This window comes from Netta rufina, assembly GCF_964035555.1.
Source record: "Netta rufina genome assembly, chromosome: 4".
Taxonomy (NCBI): domain Eukaryota; kingdom Metazoa; phylum Chordata; class Aves; order Anseriformes; family Anatidae; genus Netta; species Netta rufina.
The window spans coordinates 45,525,399-45,543,567 of NC_140127.1; the positions used below are offsets into that span (position 1 = coordinate 45,525,399).

General features: G+C 40.9%; 1 protein-coding gene across 4 annotated transcripts in view; it reads left to right on the top strand.

Moving 5' to 3' along the window:
- Positions 1-18,169, top strand: part of MAPK10 (mitogen-activated protein kinase 10) — a gene marked incomplete at both ends in the record, with an annotated part of 72,845 nt that overhangs the window by 33,872 nt on the left and 20,804 nt on the right. For 2 of the 4 annotated variants that reach the window (XM_084286621.1, XM_084286618.1), the window contains 5 exons: positions 3,953-4,082; positions 6,261-6,319; positions 7,841-7,979; positions 9,805-9,970; positions 13,128-13,199. In XM_084286621.1, the coding sequence (XP_084142747.1) occupies positions 3,953-4,082; positions 6,261-6,319; positions 7,841-7,979; positions 9,805-9,970; positions 13,128-13,199 (566 nt within the window). Of the gene's footprint in view, positions 1-3,952; positions 4,083-6,260; positions 6,320-7,840; positions 7,980-9,804; positions 9,971-13,127; positions 13,200-17,790; positions 17,863-18,169 lie in introns of all 4 variants that reach the window. The other 2 variants (XM_084286619.1, XM_084286620.1) reach the window with 2 other exon arrangements.

The window sequence follows — 18,169 nt, forward strand, 5'->3', positions numbered from 1 at the left end:
AAATGTGCATAGACCTCTTTAAATCACCTTTTCTTGTTTAATGTGCAGATAACCGGAAAGCTTTAAATCTAACAACTTGAAAAAAACACAAGTCAGCTAAAACACACTTGAATTTAACCAGGGCCTTTGGAGTGCTCTATTTTGCAAAGTAGAAGACAGCATAAGTCTGCCACAGTGACACAAGGAAATATATATATTGAAATGCTGCAGTAATAATTTCAGTGATACCATAACATAATGAGACATGAGACCAGGATACTCTGTAGACAAAATGTGCCAAGCGTGCTCTTCTTTGTTCTGAAATACTTAATATCTAAATGTAAAATCCATCATGCGAAGCGGATGATGAACTTCTTCATTTTCAGAGGATTTCAGTTTGGTACCAGAGCTGTAAGTCTTTGAGGCACAGTTTGAAAACAAGCTTTTTCAGGGTACTGCATAAAATGCAGGCTTGGGCAAGCTGAAGAGCAAGATCTGTCTTTTCCTTTTTGACTAGATTTTGTGTGCAGTAGGTTTAATAAATACATGGAAGCACGTGGACACTGAATGACAGCTCCAGTTCTCTAACAGGTTCCTTTACGTTTTGAACCTTTACTTCTGAAATTGTCCAGTTTCAGTGGTACATCTTTGTTTCACAGCCTGTCCTTGGGGGCTGACAGCTGGGAGCTTTCTCCTCTCTTTTGGGCTTCTAGTACATCTCTTGAGAAAGGCTGCTTTAGTCCAGTAGTGGCTGGAGAAAACACAAGGAGCTTGAAAAGGATGCAACTACCCCACATCCAAAGAGTCTTGAAGCTGAAGACTATCAAAAATTGCCATTTTGCTACCCATCTCTAAAAGTCTATTTTAAAAGAATGTTTTCTCTGACTTTGTCAGTCAGTTCTGTGGTAGATTATAATGGGAGTGGCTAGTGTTAAGTTTCATTATTGATTAAAAGAGATAACTGATTAAAAGATCCTTCCCATTCTATATTGTGTCTATTGAAATAGCATCTTGGATGTCTAACTGGAATGCTTCCCTTGGCTTGCTAACTTGCATGGAAAAACGATTGCCTGGTCCTTCAAGTGTGTGATAACAGAGCATTGATAATCGATTCTTGCAGCTTGAACTCATGCACAGCATTAGTGGTAAATGGTTAGCTGTTTGTGTAAATCCATTGGACTAAGAAGAATTGCACTTAGTTTCTTTTTTTTTTTTTGGAGTCAGCAAAAAAGTCGTTAAATAGCTATAATTACATATGAGCCTCTGTAGTCATGAATTTATTTTCACATCTGGCTAGAACTATTCTCTGCTAAATTGTTGGTGTTTTTTTTTTTTTTCTTTTTCAAATTATTTACAGTTTTTAAAAAGGCAGTTCTAACACTAACATTTACCTTACAAAACTAGTCATAAACAGAATTTACAATGGAAGAGTTTATTTACTGCATTTTCCATCTGTGCAGCTGCCAGAGATTTGATAGTAAGCTTGGAGGATTCTTTTTTTCTGAGCTCATACTGAAGTAGAACTAAAATTTAATTACAAGGCTGGGAGCTGAATTATAGTCTTTGTTACAAAAATAGGCAACTGTATAAATTTAAAAAATAATTTCATAGTTGAGCAAAGTTCCAATACAGTTTCCAGAGAAAGGAGCACAGGGTTTACATGCAAATCCGCTGTCTTACTGGAGATCTTGAAATTGCCTTTTATGCTTGACCTTTTCACATCAGTTCTCAGACGCTCGTTACTCTCTCTTACTCCTGTTCCCTTGAGTCACCTGTTCACGCAGCCACTCTTCTGCCAGTGATGGAAGTTTGTCTTAAGAAGGCTGTTATATATCATCAGTGCTAATCTTGGTGTTCTGAGGAAAGGATTTTGTGGAGTGGGGATCTACGTGTGGTGTCCGTAATTTCATTGTAGTAAAATGCGTAGTTGGCTGTCTGGAAACAAAAGATTCTCTCCAGTGAATAGCAAAAAGCATCAGTACTATTAATTTACTTGGTGCAATGAATTTACCTATTGATGTCTTGAAGTGGTTGGACACCTTCCATTTATTTGATAGAAGGCAAGAATAAAACTACAAGTGAGATCCTTGTATCTCAGAGCAAATAGTGCTGTACGAAGGAGTATCTTAGTTTTCTTTTTCTCCATAGTTGAGGAAGCAGCCATTACAATACGTAGAGGACTGGAAATGGATCGTAACACCTAGGGCTTAAAAAAGCTTTGTTTTTCTGATTTTAGATTGGTGCTTTTGTATCTCTTGCTTTGACAGAGAGAAAAATCAGAAAAATGATCAGAGAACAGAAACTGGGGAAAATGGTTGCACAGACAAACTTTTTGGTGTTACTGCTTGGTAACTCCTTTGATGATATGACATAACTAATGAAATCAAAATACATGAATAGAAAATGAGATGAAAGTGATTTAAAACATTCCTATATAACTCAACTGAGTCTTATGTGGGCTATTCTTTTTAAAAGCTGTTGAGTGATGAGGTAATATGGATTAGCTGAGACATTTGCCTGCTAAAGTATATTCAAAGCCTCTGTCCATCAATGATAGAGGTGAAGCATTTAAATATAGAAAGATCATGATTTTAAACTCTTTTGGCTTTCTATTTATTTGTACGTTTCTCTGTAAATTTGGGGTTTGAACTGAAATAGTTTCACTATGAAAATATTGAAATGGAACTCCCTGAAAATTTCAGAATATCTCAAAGGACATTCATAAGCTGTTGGTTTTTTTTCCTTGTCTGCAGACCTTCTCAGGGGGAAATCCCACCATCCTGCCCCAAATGTCAGTAGTTTACTAAAGTATTCTTCAAAGTGTTCCTCACCACCTCTAGTAATCAGCTGCTTTTTTTTTCAGGGATGTATTTAGTGTGTTCGTGATGTAGGAGTAGTGTAACTGGAAACCACGCAGGTGGAGGAGGTATTTCAAGACAGACATTGCCAAAGTTTTTTTTAAAGAGCTTGTAAATTTTTGTTGGCTATGTAACTAAGCTTCTGATGTATGCTTTCTGCTTTGTTACATGGTCAGTAAGATGCTGTAAGTGAATGTCACTGAATGCCTACAGTAAGCAGGAATTAATTTCTTGAGAAAAGGGGGAATCAGGAACAGGATCTGAGGACTGTTAGTTGGAGAACATGTCTGAGAACTTGTGCTTTATGAAACGTAGAAGTTGGCACTTGTGTAGTCATATTGCAGCAACCAAAATAAAAGTGGTACAAACTCACAGGAGGTGAAAGGTTATCGAAATATGTGAAAGTTGTGCAAAATATTTTAGAAGCTAGAAGAGAATTTTAGAAGCCCATTTTTTAAGAGCCTGCTCTGCAAACCACAGCTTATATTTCTTCACGTTCTCAAAATTTTTAACTAAGCATATGCAACAATTTTTTCAGTACTAAAAGGAAATGACAAAGACATTTTGTGAAATTGTTCTTTTTCTAGGTTTGTAAGTAGTACTGGATGATGTGGTGTATAGGAATAATTAAATAATTTGATTTCATTAAAAATATCATAAGAAAAAGACAAAACTCATTCTAAATAGAAGTGGAAAATTGCTCACTGAGCCACCTGGTGAAGGTGTCCTTAATCATGATGGGAAAAGTATATGTCTCTCCACTGCACCCAGTGCACGTTGTTGCTTTAGGAAAGAACTTCTCAAATAAAGTTTTTATTGTATTTTTATTTAGAGTTACGTAATGTTTTATTTTTTTTCTTCACTCCTTGAAAATAAATGTTAGCTTCCTATGAAACTAGAGTTCAGAAGCAGTGGTGCATGCTATACTCTGCTGATGTGGTGGCATATGTTTCCTCTTGATGTCTTCTTTTTTTCTCCCTGGACACTCTCTCTTTGTTCCACTACTATTCTTGGGGTGAAAAATCGGAATAATAGGCTTGAGGCCCAGGAATTTGCCCTTTGAAATGAAGGATATCCTCTCAGACGTATAACCCTTGTGTTTGTAATTACTGCAGTGCTGCATATGATGCTGTCCTTGACAGAAACGTGGCCATTAAGAAGCTCAGCAGACCATTTCAGAACCAAACCCACGCCAAGCGAGCATACAGAGAGCTGGTCCTCATGAAGTGTGTGAATCATAAAAATGTAAGTTTTCTATAGGAAACAAACAAACATTTTGGTTTGTTAGGAAGAAACCTCTTACGATGGATGCCTTTTTACAAGAGGGGAAATGAGAAGTAAAGTATGCTCAAGGGCTACCTTCTCTCTGACACTATTTGCTGGCATAGGGGAATGAGTTTATTGCATATACTACTGTAAAGGCTGTGCCAAATGGAGCCCAGCGAGTAGGCGGGGGGTGATGGAAGGGGAGAGAGCAGAATATGTTCTTGTCTACTGTTTTTCCAGAAATACATAAGTGACGGTTGGAATGCTGGCTCCATCCTCCTGTCACTAGGGCTCGAGACTCAAAGCAGTGTTTCTTGAGTTGGAGTACCCAGCTCAAGTGTCACTCCTTGTTCTGGACTTCATCTGAAACCTAGTATCGTGCAGATGTGATGTACAGATTGTGCAAGATAAGGGGCCATCATTATAAGATTATTTTTAATATGTTGAAGGAAGTAAAGAACCCAAAACACTTGACCATTTCCATGTCTTTGTACGTTAGCTAATAGTGTGGAACCAAGAACTCTGAAGCCACAACATGTTGCACCATTCCTTTTACTTAAAGCACTCTTGTTGAAATAAACAATGTTAGGAAGTCCTAGACTACCCTGCATTGTACACCCACCACCAATTGTATAAAATCTAGAATTTGTAATGAAGTAAAATATCCTTAACTGTAGCAGTGGACTTAGCTCATGTCTGTATGCTAATAGCAACTTAGAACTGTCTGCCTGCCTGTATGTACACTTGCTGTTTTTATAATAGGTTGTGTAGGATTGCCCCAATGCATTGCTCAAGGGACTTCCCAAGGATTTTATTTTCTCATAGTTCCTCCTCTGCTGCTGTTGCTGGATGCCCCTTCCTTTCAATAGGAGTGAATTTTTCAGTTAGCTACATTTACTCTTGCCTCAGATCCTGAGATTACTTTCTCATTATGCAGAACATAGATGAGCTTGAAAAGCATGATGTAAGCTGAGGTTTGGTACTTTGCACCAGTCACAAATTCACATGCAAAGAAAAAGGTTTGGCCCTAAAATGACAAAAAGTGGGATTTGTCACCTTTAATGTCCTCTGCCCCCACCTCTGGGCATTGACTTTTCCTTGTTTCACCTTGTCAATTGGTGTGAACCTGCCTCTTCCCTACTGGCATGGATTGAAGCTACCCTCAGTCAGAGCAATCCAGCAGGCTTTGAAAATGCGGCGGTGAGTAGTCCTCCATGTAAGCAGGAGAATGATGTGTTCTCACTTAGTTTAGAATAGACGGAGAAGAGCAGAGGACTGCAGAGTAGTGATACTCATTTTGAATATATGTGTTTTAAAATGCTGCATAAAAGCTGATGACAGTGCAGCATTTGCTGATTAAGAGTTTTGAGAAATGCACAGGAAGGTGAAGATTGTCAAGACAAGCCTAGAGAGGTGGTGTAGGCAGAGAGGGAGAGGTTCAGATGTGATCTTCGTGGTGGCTTTGCCTCCATCTCCTACCTTTCCCACCCACAAGAAGGAAAGCACGAGGAATTTGGATCCCTAAGGTCACGTTTTTCCTCTGTGCTGCCTTGCATGTTGCTGTCAGTGTCTTTCAGTAGCCCAGCATGTTTAAAAAGCAAGTAATACACCTTGCATAACAGAAGTCCTGTTTTAGCCTAGAAAGTACCTGCCCTTTTGAAGTGCTTTTACTAAAATGCAGCATGTCTGGGGATGGAAACTGTGTCAGTTTGTGTGGATAAGTGCCCTCAAAGGAGTTGAAGCTATGTCAGAGAGAAGGAAGGTCTTCTGTTTACTTACAGTATGATGGTCCTTGATTACTTCTCCCCTCAGACATGCGTTCTTCATATATAAGATAGTTGTGGCTGTCGCAAGAGGACTGTTCCCGCAGACTGAGCTGAGGCTGGTCTTTGAACCTTTCACCGTTATCATTTTGGTTTATCATTCCTTACTAATCTTTTTTTCAGGAACCATTTCAAGTGCACCTTGAAGAAATCTTAGAGGTGTGAGGCATTTTATTTTGAATGTTGCCAGCTTCTTACTGAGCCATGAAGTGAGAAGTGCTGGTATAAACTGAGCAGTGGAAAACAGTTTGTCCTTTAACACTCACTTCAAAATGGGTTCAACTGCTTACCTTTATCACTTGTCTTCCTCCTTTTGTCTTACTCTGCTTTTCAGATTATCAGTTTATTAAATGTCTTCACACCACAGAAATCTCTGGAGGAGTTCCAGGATGTGTAAGTAATACAGGAAATAATTAAACTAAAGCTTTAGAGACATGCGGCATTATAGCGTACCATGAACTCAGTAACTTGGCAGAATACAAAGGCTGTGAGCTCCTCTTGAAATGATCATGTGTAGACCACACTTTGGTAGACAGACACCCTACATTCCCATGTTCAGAGACTTCTGACATTTATAAGGTGCCAAATGTTGGGATTCCTAAGTACTGTAAGTGTGCAAAGCCTGCTGGTGAGACCCTTCTCGAGAGAGTTACAGTTACTTGCACTTACCTTCAAACGCATGGGAAGAGGTGTCAGTAGGTAAAGGGGCCTGCTTTTGTGGTGTTAGCTTGCTTGGGAAATGATGGTTGTTGCACAGCTCCCTGAGTCATGAGGTTTTGAAACGCAGCAATTCACTCTGAAATAATTTCCCATAAGAGAGACAGATGTGAAATATTTCCTCCTTTCATGTTGGCTTTGTACTAACCTTTGACTGCCTACAATTACTTGCCTGGGGAACCAGTGCTAGGTGTAAAGGATGACTAGCATCTCTGCTGAGCATTGCCTATTGCACAAGCACTACTGTGCATAGCATGAACCTGCCCTGAGTGAAATTTTAAATAGTGTTTTATATAGCTGCATGCCTTTTTATCTTTCAGTCTTTCCCATATTCTGTATGCATGGTATGGAAATGTATTCCCTTCTGTACTCTGATAGCAGTGATGCCAACAGACAGATAGCAGTGGCGAGTGTGGTTCTGGTTTTGGTATACGAGTCTTCCGCATAAAATTGTCACTGCAGACATGTGCAGAGCAGAGGAGATAAGCAGTGCTGGGGAGAAGATGAGGCATGTAGGTCACACAGAAATAGAAAGCTAGTGTTTTCCCCAAAGTTTGAGAGCGCTTTGATGCCCTGTTATAATTAAGATTCAGCTGTGCTTATGAGAAGTCTCATAAGAAATGAGCTGTGTGTGTTCAACTTATTAACTTCTCTCTCAAGGGGACCAGGATAAGGTCCTGCTGAGGTTGTCAGTGAAGCTTATTTACCAGAAGCTCAAGACCAATTGTTTGTAATGAGAACTGAGTTTAGTCATGCAGTCTTAGGAGGGTTTTGGAGACATTTCACGTTGGGATGCATGTTTTAGCACCACTGCTCTCAGATTCCTATGAGTGCTGTGGTATCCATTCCTCATAATGATCAAAGGCCAAGTAGTCGTGTCATTTTGATGCTTGTGGCTCTTCTGTGTTCTGCATGGTTCAATTCTGTGCTGCTTGTGTGTGCATGTAAGGTACAGTCTCTGGGGAATGTACCAAGAAGGGCCCACCAAGAACAGCATTGGTGCAGTGAGAGACGAGCACCACAATGATATGGTTGTGAGCCATTTCTGTGCTTAGCCACTCTCCAGCTATGTTATATCCAGTCAGCAGAAATCAGTGCCATTTTGAAGCAAGGAAAGGCTTTGTTACTCACTGGAAATGATGCTGTAGTTCTTCCTCAACACAGATGATAAGCTCATAACTTTGCTTTTTCATTTAGTTACCTGGTAATGGAGTTAATGGATGCCAATCTGTGCCAGGTCATTCAGATGGAGCTCGACCATGAGCGAATGTCTTACCTACTTTACCAAATGCTCTGTGGTATCAAGCATCTTCACTCCGCAGGAATCATTCACAGGGTAAGCAGACTTGGGTTTGAAACTTAGGGCAGCAAATGGCATCCTTATGAGGACTTGAGAAACCAGTTAAAGTATCTTGTGTACTGCAGATCTAAGCCCTTTCCCCCAGAGAAATGGCCATACCTTTATAAGTCATAGCCCATCATAGCCCTTGTCAGAGTAGCTTTTTGGCTGTTTTAAAAGTGAGATTCGTTGTGAACTTTTAAAAGGTCACGTCCTTATTAATAATAGCCAAACAATAAGCACTGGAAATCACCAAGTACATACGATCTCTGAAACATATAGAGAAAGGGTATTGCTCTTGAAAATGCAGCTGTCTGCATCCTAACGTGCACGCATGGCATTCAGACTATCTGAACTGATGTTGTACAAGTCGTATGTGTCATCGTGTCATACAAGTATGATCAAGATCCAGCTCAATGTCATACAAGTCAGATCAAGCTCCACAGAGAGCAGGCAGAACATATGGAATTAATATTAAACATGATTTACGTTCACTAAAATGAATGAAAAGGCTGTGAAGTGTGTATTAAATGCATCCTTTCATTTTACTTCTCTACCTCAGAGCACGATGTCTTCTAAGGGCAGAGCACCCGGCTGTGAATGCCGGAGTTCTCTACCTGTGCCTGTTGACAACAGAAGGAACAGTTCATGTGACTGCGAGCAGGAGGCAATACTCAGTGGATTAAAAATAACCTCATTCTTTATTAAAACGTGCTTTTACTAATATTTGTTTCCCTGTTTAAGAAAACAGAAGAGAAAATATTTCTCTTCCCTTGTGAAAGGAAGAGAAGAAGGGCTAACAAAATGTGTTCCAAGGTGAACATTGTTTAACTGTAAACCAAGGTCTCCTTTCTTGGCATAAAAGACACAGAAGGGTAATAGACCTGGCTTCAAGGTGGTCTTCTGGGAAAGGATGAATTGAAAAATTCATATAAATCAAACAGTAAGGTAATGTCGTGGTTTAACCCGACCGGCAGCTAAACACCACGCAGCCGTTCGCTCACCCTCCCCCCTCCCTCTCTGGGACGGGGGAGAGAAATGGAAAGTGAAGCCCGTGAGTTGAGATAAAGACAGTTTAATAAGACAGGAAAAAAAAAATAACAAAAATAATAATAACAATAATAATAATGATGATACAATGGGGATAATACGAAAGTAATAATAGTATGTACAAACAAGTGATGCACAATGCAATTGCTCACCACCCGCTGACCGATGCCCAGCCTAACCCCGAGCAGTCCGGCCCCCTCCCCCCGGCTAGCCACCCCTATATATTGTTTAGCATGACGTCAGATGGTATGGAATACCCCTTTGGCTAGTTCGGGTCACCTGTCCTGGGTCTGTCCCCTCCCAGCTCTTACTGCACCCCCCAGCCTGCCCGTTGGCAGGACAGAGCAAAGGCTGAGATGTCCTTGGCTTAGTATAAGCACTGCTCTGCAACAATTAAAGCATCGGGGTGTTATCAGCACTCTTCTCATTCTAAGCCAAAACACAGCATTCCACCAGCTACTAGGAAGAAAATTAATTCTGTGCTAACTGAAACCAGGACAGGTAACTCCACATATACAGTTGGAATTTAACTCTAGTAAGCTCCCACCATCCAACTAAAGCCTCCGAATATGCCACACTAGCAACCCTTGTGAAGGATGTTGAGAGAAACAGTAGCAAGATTTTACCATGTACCTGCAAGTGATTTGTGATTGTAACTATTGGTGTCAGAGAGTAAAGTAATATTTCAAGGATGACCTAAAATATCAGTCCAGATCGCTTCTGTGGCTAGCTTTATGAAGTGCAGTCATACCTCTTCTCACTATCTTTTCAGGATTTAAAACCAAGTAATATTGTGGTAAAATCTGACTGCACGTTGAAGATTTTGGATTTTGGACTGGCCCGGACTGCAGGCACGAGCTTCATGATGACTCCATATGTGGTGACACGTTACTACAGAGCACCAGAGGTCATCTTGGGAATGGGCTACAAGGAGAACGGTAGGGCTGCAATTTCATAGCAAGTGTGTTGGGACCTGAAGTGTAAAGTCTGCCTTCACAACTGTAAGGGGCACCAGAAGGAGAAAAAGAAAGTGTAACAAGAAATAATGTCTTGAATTTAAAAGGCAGGTGATTTGGAGCAGTTTCTTAGTGTTGGGTACTGCAGCTACTGGCTGTATTTGCAGAGTAATATTGGTGGAGTTATTGGTGTGGGACTGCAGAATAGTGGGAAACCTGGTCATAGTTACCATTGAATTTATCCAAGACAATCAGCCCTTTCTGAGCAAAATGCATTTGGCTTTTGTGGCTATGAAACAGGGTGTGAACAAGGTTGGATTGCTGAACGAAGTATTTGGATCTGGGTCTTTGAATTGGTTGAGGCAGGAAGAAGAGAGGTAAAAGCTAAAACAGGGAATCCTAGCCATTCCACAGTTCCTGCAAAGCTAATTAGATATGAATTTCAAGAGCCATTTCTGCCTGTATGATAGGTTTAACTAAAGTCCCAGTTTCTGCTAACAGGTTTCATGTGGAGAAAATCTAGATATAAATTCTGCAGTTTGCGTCTCTTTTTAATGAAAGAGTTGGAAAGGAGAGAAAAAAGATTAAGCTAAAAACAAAACAAAACAAAAACATGCATTGGTACGTAATCTCTCTAGATGCAAATAGGGTTTTGCTCTGAACAGTCTGTGTGGGATCTGGATACCTCTCGGTCTCTGGAAACTTAGTGAAAAGCAGGTAGGCGGTACACCCTATAAAGAAGCAAGTAGGGCAAGTCCACTTTCACAAAGGATGGAGGGGAAAACTTTAAAAACGATTCTCATTTGTACCTAATCTGAGTGTCAGGTAAACAAGGCAGGAAAGGAGGGGATAATGCATGGAGTGGAGAAAAATCTGCTGTGATACAGATTCTGCTGTCAAAAGCTACCACTTTACTGTATGATAGACTTTTCAATGACAAATGCTTGGGTAAAACAGCAAATGTCAAGACCAGGAATTTATTTAAAAGACTCCTATTTAATTCATTTTAAGAGGCTAACCCACGGGAAAACTTTGACTAACAGCCAACAGCATTTTGTGAAGAACAGTGAAACTGATTTTGGGAGCCAGTTCTGTGACTTGAACAAGAACACAGGCATACTCACAAAACCTCTGCCAAAATTGGGAAGCCTTTGTATTAATAGTAATGTTTGTGAATTTACAGTACAGATTCTCACACGAAAATCTACAAAGGTGACAGTTACTGGGTGGATACTAACCATACAGACTAATATATTAAAGTTTCTTAAAGAATTTTGATGTGTGTCATTATAAATTTGATCTAGGCTCAGCATGCTTTACATTGCTCCTTACTCCAAATACCTAGTTTCTTCTGTTGTGAAATGAATTATTTTACTTTCTCTTTCTTTCCAAACATATGATTATCTTTCTTGTTATAATTGTCCCTGAAAGAACAGAGAAGGCACTCAGTTTTCACATGATTAAAATGACAATAAGAAAAAGTTAGAGACAGTTCTGTGATGAAGTGCACAGCTGGGAAGATACTAAGAACGTTTGCCACATGTAAAGGTCCTGCTCAAATGTCCCTGGAAGTTAACAGAGAGGCCTCCTTTGACTCTCCTGGTCAGTGAATCTGGCTCAGGATGAATGATCTTAATTGTGCTAAGTGAAAATGAAGTCAACAGAGAAAGAAAGTAAAACATTTGAAAACGAAGGTCAGCTGTCTGAGGAGCTGGTCTGCTTGGAGGCTCTCATCCAGCTCCCAGGGAAGGCAACAGAAAGGCTTGGTCTGTGTTTCCCTGCCCTGGCCTGTGCTGCCACATTACTGAAGCTCCCTTATTTTTTCCCCTTCCTTCGTACATTGCCTGTATAAGGACCGTTCACTGCTTTCATTTTCTTTCTGCACTTGGTTGGCTAAAGATGCATAATTATCACCAGTTTGCTGCGCTTCCTGTGGAAGGTCCCAAAACCATCACTCAGAAGAAAACTGCCACCGCCTCAGGCATGCTCCTGCTGTCCTGTGCCCCTGATACCTCTACCCTCCTTTTCCCAAATGGAGCATTTCACCTTTATTTTGTTGTACCAAAACAATGAGTTGTTTGTTTGTTTCTTTGGTTTGTTTTGGATAGCTTTTGAAGGTTAAAAAGGGGGAAGAAAAAGAGAAGAAACTGGCTATGTAGTTTGAACATGACTACAAAGTGAGGATTCGAAGCAGAGAGACATGGTTTTTTAAAGCATTTTAAAGCAGGTTTCCCCCTTCACATTGGCTCAAGGTCTCTTCTGTACATAGTGTCATCTATCTAGCCTTTTTTCTTTTAAAGCTTGAGAGGAAAAAAAAATCCAACCCCACCCAAGTCAAGTCAAACAGGTAACCACACTTACTGCATCTAAATGCTGCAGGGAAGATCAGGAAGATAAGAAATATTCTTACTCTTGTTGGTACTTGTCCTCCAAAGAACTTGTTTATTTTAGCATTAATTTTGAGTACCTACGGAGTAAAAAAGCAGATTGCAAGTGTCACTCTGTGGTTCTTTGTTGATATGTAGGTACAGCCAGACACACACAGATAGGCATGTAGAGACAGGACATCATGGCTTCTGACCCCAAAGCAGGACTTGTAGCTAACCCTCAAGGATGGTATTTATCCATGCGGCCTTCACTTGAGTGAGTGCTTCTCTTTGGGACCTCTTGTGTAGTGCTGCAGGGAGACTCACTCCTGCAGGACGCAGCCTATAAACTGCCTTGCTGCAGGTGGGGTTTCTTCCAGACGATCATTGTCTGGGGTGTTTTGTGCTTTTTAAGTTCAAAAAAAAAAATAATAATAATAATATTTTTTCCCACTGTAAACTCAGTGTAAACCATGGGTCTGTGCAGTTTTTTCTTTACTTGCTAGCTTTTTCCAGCAATGTTAATTTTAAACATTTTGCACCATTGTTGCTCACTGCCATCAGGCTGACTGACACAGCTTTTACTTAATCATTTTGGCTTCAGGTGAGATGTGGGGAAAGAAAAAAAAAAAAAAAAAAAAAAAAAAACAGCAACAAAACAAACTGAACTGTTCTGATCACCCTGCTCTTTTTCCCCTCCTTTAGGAATAAAATGTCATAGTTAACTTTGCTTTTTTTCCTTCTTCTTCACTTCCCTATCTCTGCTGTTCTAGTGGATATATGGTCTGTGGGATGCATTATGGGAGAAATGGTTCGCCACAAAATCCTCTTTCCAGGAAGGGACTGTATCCTTGTGCCATTTGCTGCAGCTTCACCTATTATTTGTTCCTCTCTTCCACCCCTTCCCCATTTCCTTGTAATGAATATACCAGGACTGTAAAGATAGAAGCAAGAAATTGAATCCCAGAGGTACGAGTAAACAGAAACAGCGCACTACTGATACGGACAAAATTGAAAATGAAAAACAGATGCACAGAATTATTTCACACAAATCAGTTACCTTCTTTTAAAACCCATAGTCATTCCACTTCACGTAGTTCTTATGTGATACTAATATACAGTATAGAATACAAGCATTATGATAGCACACTAATAGTTTTACTTACTACTCTCCAAAGGAAAAATACGATAACAAAAAAAAAATAAAAAAAAATCCTAATTTGGCTCATCTGGTTCCTGTAAATCTGTTTTTCTGCGTTAATGTTTTGGAAGTAGCAACTTCATAACATTTGTGGTGACATCATAATCTTTTGCTTGCTAATGCATCATGGATTTGGATTCATCTCAGTGCTGTATGGGCTCAGAAATGAGTCAATACAACCTTTTTCTTTAAAACAAAGAATTTGACTCACAGTATAAAGCAACTGTATATCTGGTGTGGTTTCCAGGTTGAATGGAAATAAGACATTCTTAATGTAAAAATGGACTTTCCTTTACTTGCATGAGCTCTGTGTCATAAGTTTAACTCTGTTTCCCTTCCATCTTGTTCTTTTCATCTTAGGTGATATTATTTTTACCACTTTCAAGGTGGTGAAAGCAATATTAGAAAATGAAAACAAAGAGGAGGTGTGTACCTAGCCATCGCTTTATCACAGGCTAAGCCAGACAACCTGCTGGTGATGGCTGGGGAGTGTAGGGAGTGTGTATTTTGCCCATCAGAATAAAATGTAGCAACGTGACATGGTTTTTCCATGTTCAGAAACAAAAAGATTATTTGCAGCAGGCTGGCAGAAAGACACCGTGAAAATCTGGCATCAGCAGACACTGGCAGTTGGTGTGGAGAAAATCCAGTTTCTATAGACATACAGTCATGGAACTAATTAATATTTTTTTTTCCTGCCTCTCAAGTGAACTCTGTAGTGTTTGACAGAGGTAGGTCCCGCCTGTCCTATTTTCAGCTCTGCCGACTTTCCCTGAAAATGGAGCTCGGCCCAGTGGCCAGGTGAAGCTGCAGTTAGGTTTTACCAAAGGATAGATGCAGAACTGGAGGTCTGCTGAGGAGGAATCAGCCTTGTTGTACTGGCTCCTCATCCTATGGGAGCATAGACTGGAAATACACTGGATGCATGACTTTATTACAGTAACTTAGAAAGATGTAAATCCATACAGACAATGGTACCTGTATGCAACCATTGTCCCGGTTAATATAAACTGAAAGTATGTGTTTTCAAAAAAAAAAAAAAAAAAACTTTATTAAAATAGTGTCTGGACACGTTTTTTGGTATCAAGAAGCCCAACATTGCTGAAGTCATTCATATAATTGACCCAGTAGGACGCTCGAGATGGGGCCATTCATGCGCTGTCGGCTTGCAAGGAGCTAGCTGGTGTCCAAAAAATAAGCACACCTTCCACCCTCCCGCAGTGTGCCAGCTAGCAATTGCCTAGAAAATGCCTTTTGTCTCTTTTTAATTGCCCAAAACAGACATTGCAAAATACTGCCAGGGAGGCTTCTTAGTCTGACCCTGTTTACAGACCAGTGTTCCTGCAAATCCTAGTATACCTTTGTAGTCCTCTGCCGAGCTCTCTTTTAAATTCCAGTATGCATGTTCTAATGGTTTATAGAGCAGATTACATTTAGTATAAGACCCCTGTGCTGTCTGTAATGTGTGTGGCATTTGGAGTGGGTCCCAGCAGCTACAGTGGAGATGATCTATTGCTCCTTTCCCTGGGCAAACAGCCTGGACGGAGAACAGGTGAAGGACCTGAGAGCTAGCCCATGAGGATGGGGAGGACCGCAAAGCTCGTTCAGCTGTGCCTGTGTCTCTGGCCTCCAGAGTTTCCTGCAGCACATTTCTTAAATTTTACTCAGAATGCCATGATTTCACTGAATGCAAGCTGGAGCTGCCTATACAGCTCTGAAGAGCCATCTTCAACAGGAGCCTTAGCGAGAGCAGCTGTGGTTATTCCATCTGGGCTCCCCTTCATAGTCTTGTGAAGTCCCAGAGGTGGTGCTGAAGGAGGTTACAGGGCCATTTATTCAAGATGGCAAAGGCAGGGGGGTGTTTGGTGTCCTTGGAAAATGTGCTTGTATTTTGAAGTATGTGTAAGCACTCAGGCAGGCTGATTAATAAAAAAAAAAAAAAGGAAGTCGTGTTTTGCCATTAACTTCAGAACAGCTTTGGGCAGCAGCCTAGTTTGTAGAGATTGGGGCAGGGATAAAAATTCACCACTTCTGGTAATCCGTGTCACAAGTACTTTGGAGAGATGGCTTCCCATCACGAGCTGCCCAAATTCAGCAATTTCACTTCAAAGACTCAGGTGAAAAGTTGTGGATTTAATTCATTAACGGTCATTTTCAAGTGATCTTAAAACCTCAAGGCAAATAGTTGCTAAAACTGGAGTTGTACCTGGAGCTGTGCAGATCTCTAGATGGCAATGAATCAGTGTGCATTTGTTTGAAGTTTAGAGATATTCCTTGTGGTGGTGGAACATCACCAGCCTTTTTGAATATCTTGCTTTTGGGAAAAATCCTGAACTAATGGAAATTTTCAGCAGTTTGGAATTGAGTGCAAATGTTCTGAGATTTTGGGTGGGCTGTTTTTCTGATGCATGCAATACTGAAATGACTCAGAGTCCATCTGGCTTTATGCTGGACTTCATGAAACACCGGGCTGAGGCTCGCAGAGCATTGCACAGCAGTCTCAAAGCCTTCACTGGGGCTGCTGATGATCACTGCTGTGTATGCCTTGTAACAAACCCCCTGGCCTCCAGCTACCTGCAGTTCAAGAAAAGGGCTCTAAATTGACTTATTTCTAAGTGGCTCAGGGGGACAAGCAAGAAGGCAGAGTTTTTTTTTTGTTTTTTTTGTTTTTTTTTTTTTTTCTCTTCAGATATTGGATATATTCAGATGTTTATCTTTACTGCTTCCAAGTTGTGTGTTTTCAAAGTCCCTTCCCAAAGCCTGAGGAATCAAGTAGAGGAATACTGTCCACTCTGCAGAGGTTTCTGTTCAGCGAGTCACTGAGTGAACTTCCAGTTGTGCGTTGTTGACCACAGCACAGAGCAGTAACGTCCGAAGGCAGCCTCTGACATTGAAAAGGGGCTAATAACAGATGAACAAACAACTGCTTGCTCTATCTTCTCCTGATATTTTGCATGCCATTTAGCTTGTGATGAAAGCAGCAATAATTTGCATCTCTAGGTTTGCTTATTGCTTCCTAACAAGTAGCCTTTTATTTATTTCTCTACTTATTTATTGATTTATTTTGTAGTGATTAAGCTTTTCATATGCTAAGTAAAGCAACAGGGAGCCTTAAACCAGGCATGTAGATTGCCACAGATAGGACATTTGCATTCAAAATCAAATCACCTTTCAACTGTTGCTCAATGTAAAATTGCAGGAGTAAATTTAACCAAGCAGCATGACGCTTTCATTTTTCCCCGCAGCTTCTGGCCCTGAGAGACCAGGCTGTCCCTTTTTATGCTTCCATGCCCTATGGCTTAATCATAGAGCAAGGACAGCAGAGGTAATGTGGATTCATGGTATTGGTGCTGGGGAAAACACCAGTTCAATGTGACACTGGATGGAAGGAGTTTGATTTTCATGGTGTAAATTATGGTTAGCTTTGTTTTAATCCAGCTGAACTGCTCTTCTCTGTACCAGGTAAACAGTCCCCTGATTTGCTCTGAATTTCAGTGCAGAAGGTATGGCTCAGTGCTTTTCTGTCTCAACTGTCCTGTTTAGAAATTGGCATTTCCTACCACGTCGAACAGAAATCTTAGGAGATTCTCAAGACCGCTGTCTCTGATGGACTGATGGCTGCACTGAGATCCCGTGGAAGTGAGCCAGCAGGCTCTAAAGCGAGCATAATGGTAGTTGAGTAACCTCAACACATTCTGTTCCCACCCCTGAATAATTGGTGGATGTGTCTTCCTGGGGACCCAGGGTTCCTTTGTGGCTGCTGCCAGCTCAGCTTCTGAAAATACGCACGGATCTCAGTAGCTGAAAGGATAAAGGAAAAGCAATTTGCATATCCTCACTAAATGCAAAGACCAGCATTCATTTGCAGTACAAAGCAGTAGAAACCTAAGTAATGAATGCAAATGAAAACTTAAAGAAGACAATTAATTGGTGAATTTTAATTATGAATGTTCTTTTGACCCAGTAGCCAGCTGCGGGTCTCATTTGGTTTTCTGCATTTAATTCTCATTGTCTTGCATCCACGCTGGGGTAACGAAAGCTGGTGGAGTCGATTTTTCTCAGACCTGCTGCGCTGCCACGCGAGGCGCGAGCACGAGCAGGAACGCATCGCGGAGGGCACGAGGCAGGCGGGCTGCAGGCCCTGCGCTGCGGTGGCAGGATTGGAGAAGTCTTCTCATTTATTTGTTGTTCTGTTTCTGTTTTCTTGTTTACCTTCATTTCATTTTTGTTTTCAGTTGACATGTGGTCAGTAGGGTGCATCATGGGAGAAATGATTAAAGGTGCTGTGTTGTTTCCTGGCACTGATCGTATCCTTCCCAGCAGCCGATTTGGCCTCAGTAGGTACTTGTGACCCTTTTCCCTCCAGCTCCTGCATGCTAGACTAGTCCATTTGTACTGCATCTAACAAGCTGGGTTGAAAGTCCCACTGTGAAATCCTTGCAAGCCACAATGTCAATAACCCATTACATCTCTCAGTAAAAGCCTTACCTGGAGAGCACAGTGAGTATAGCCTACGGAGAGGGAAAACATCCTGCACAGTTGGTCAGAAGTGCTTCCTGCTGATAGCAGCCAGTGACCAGTTGCTTCTAGTTCTGTTGTGTTATAAATGTCTGT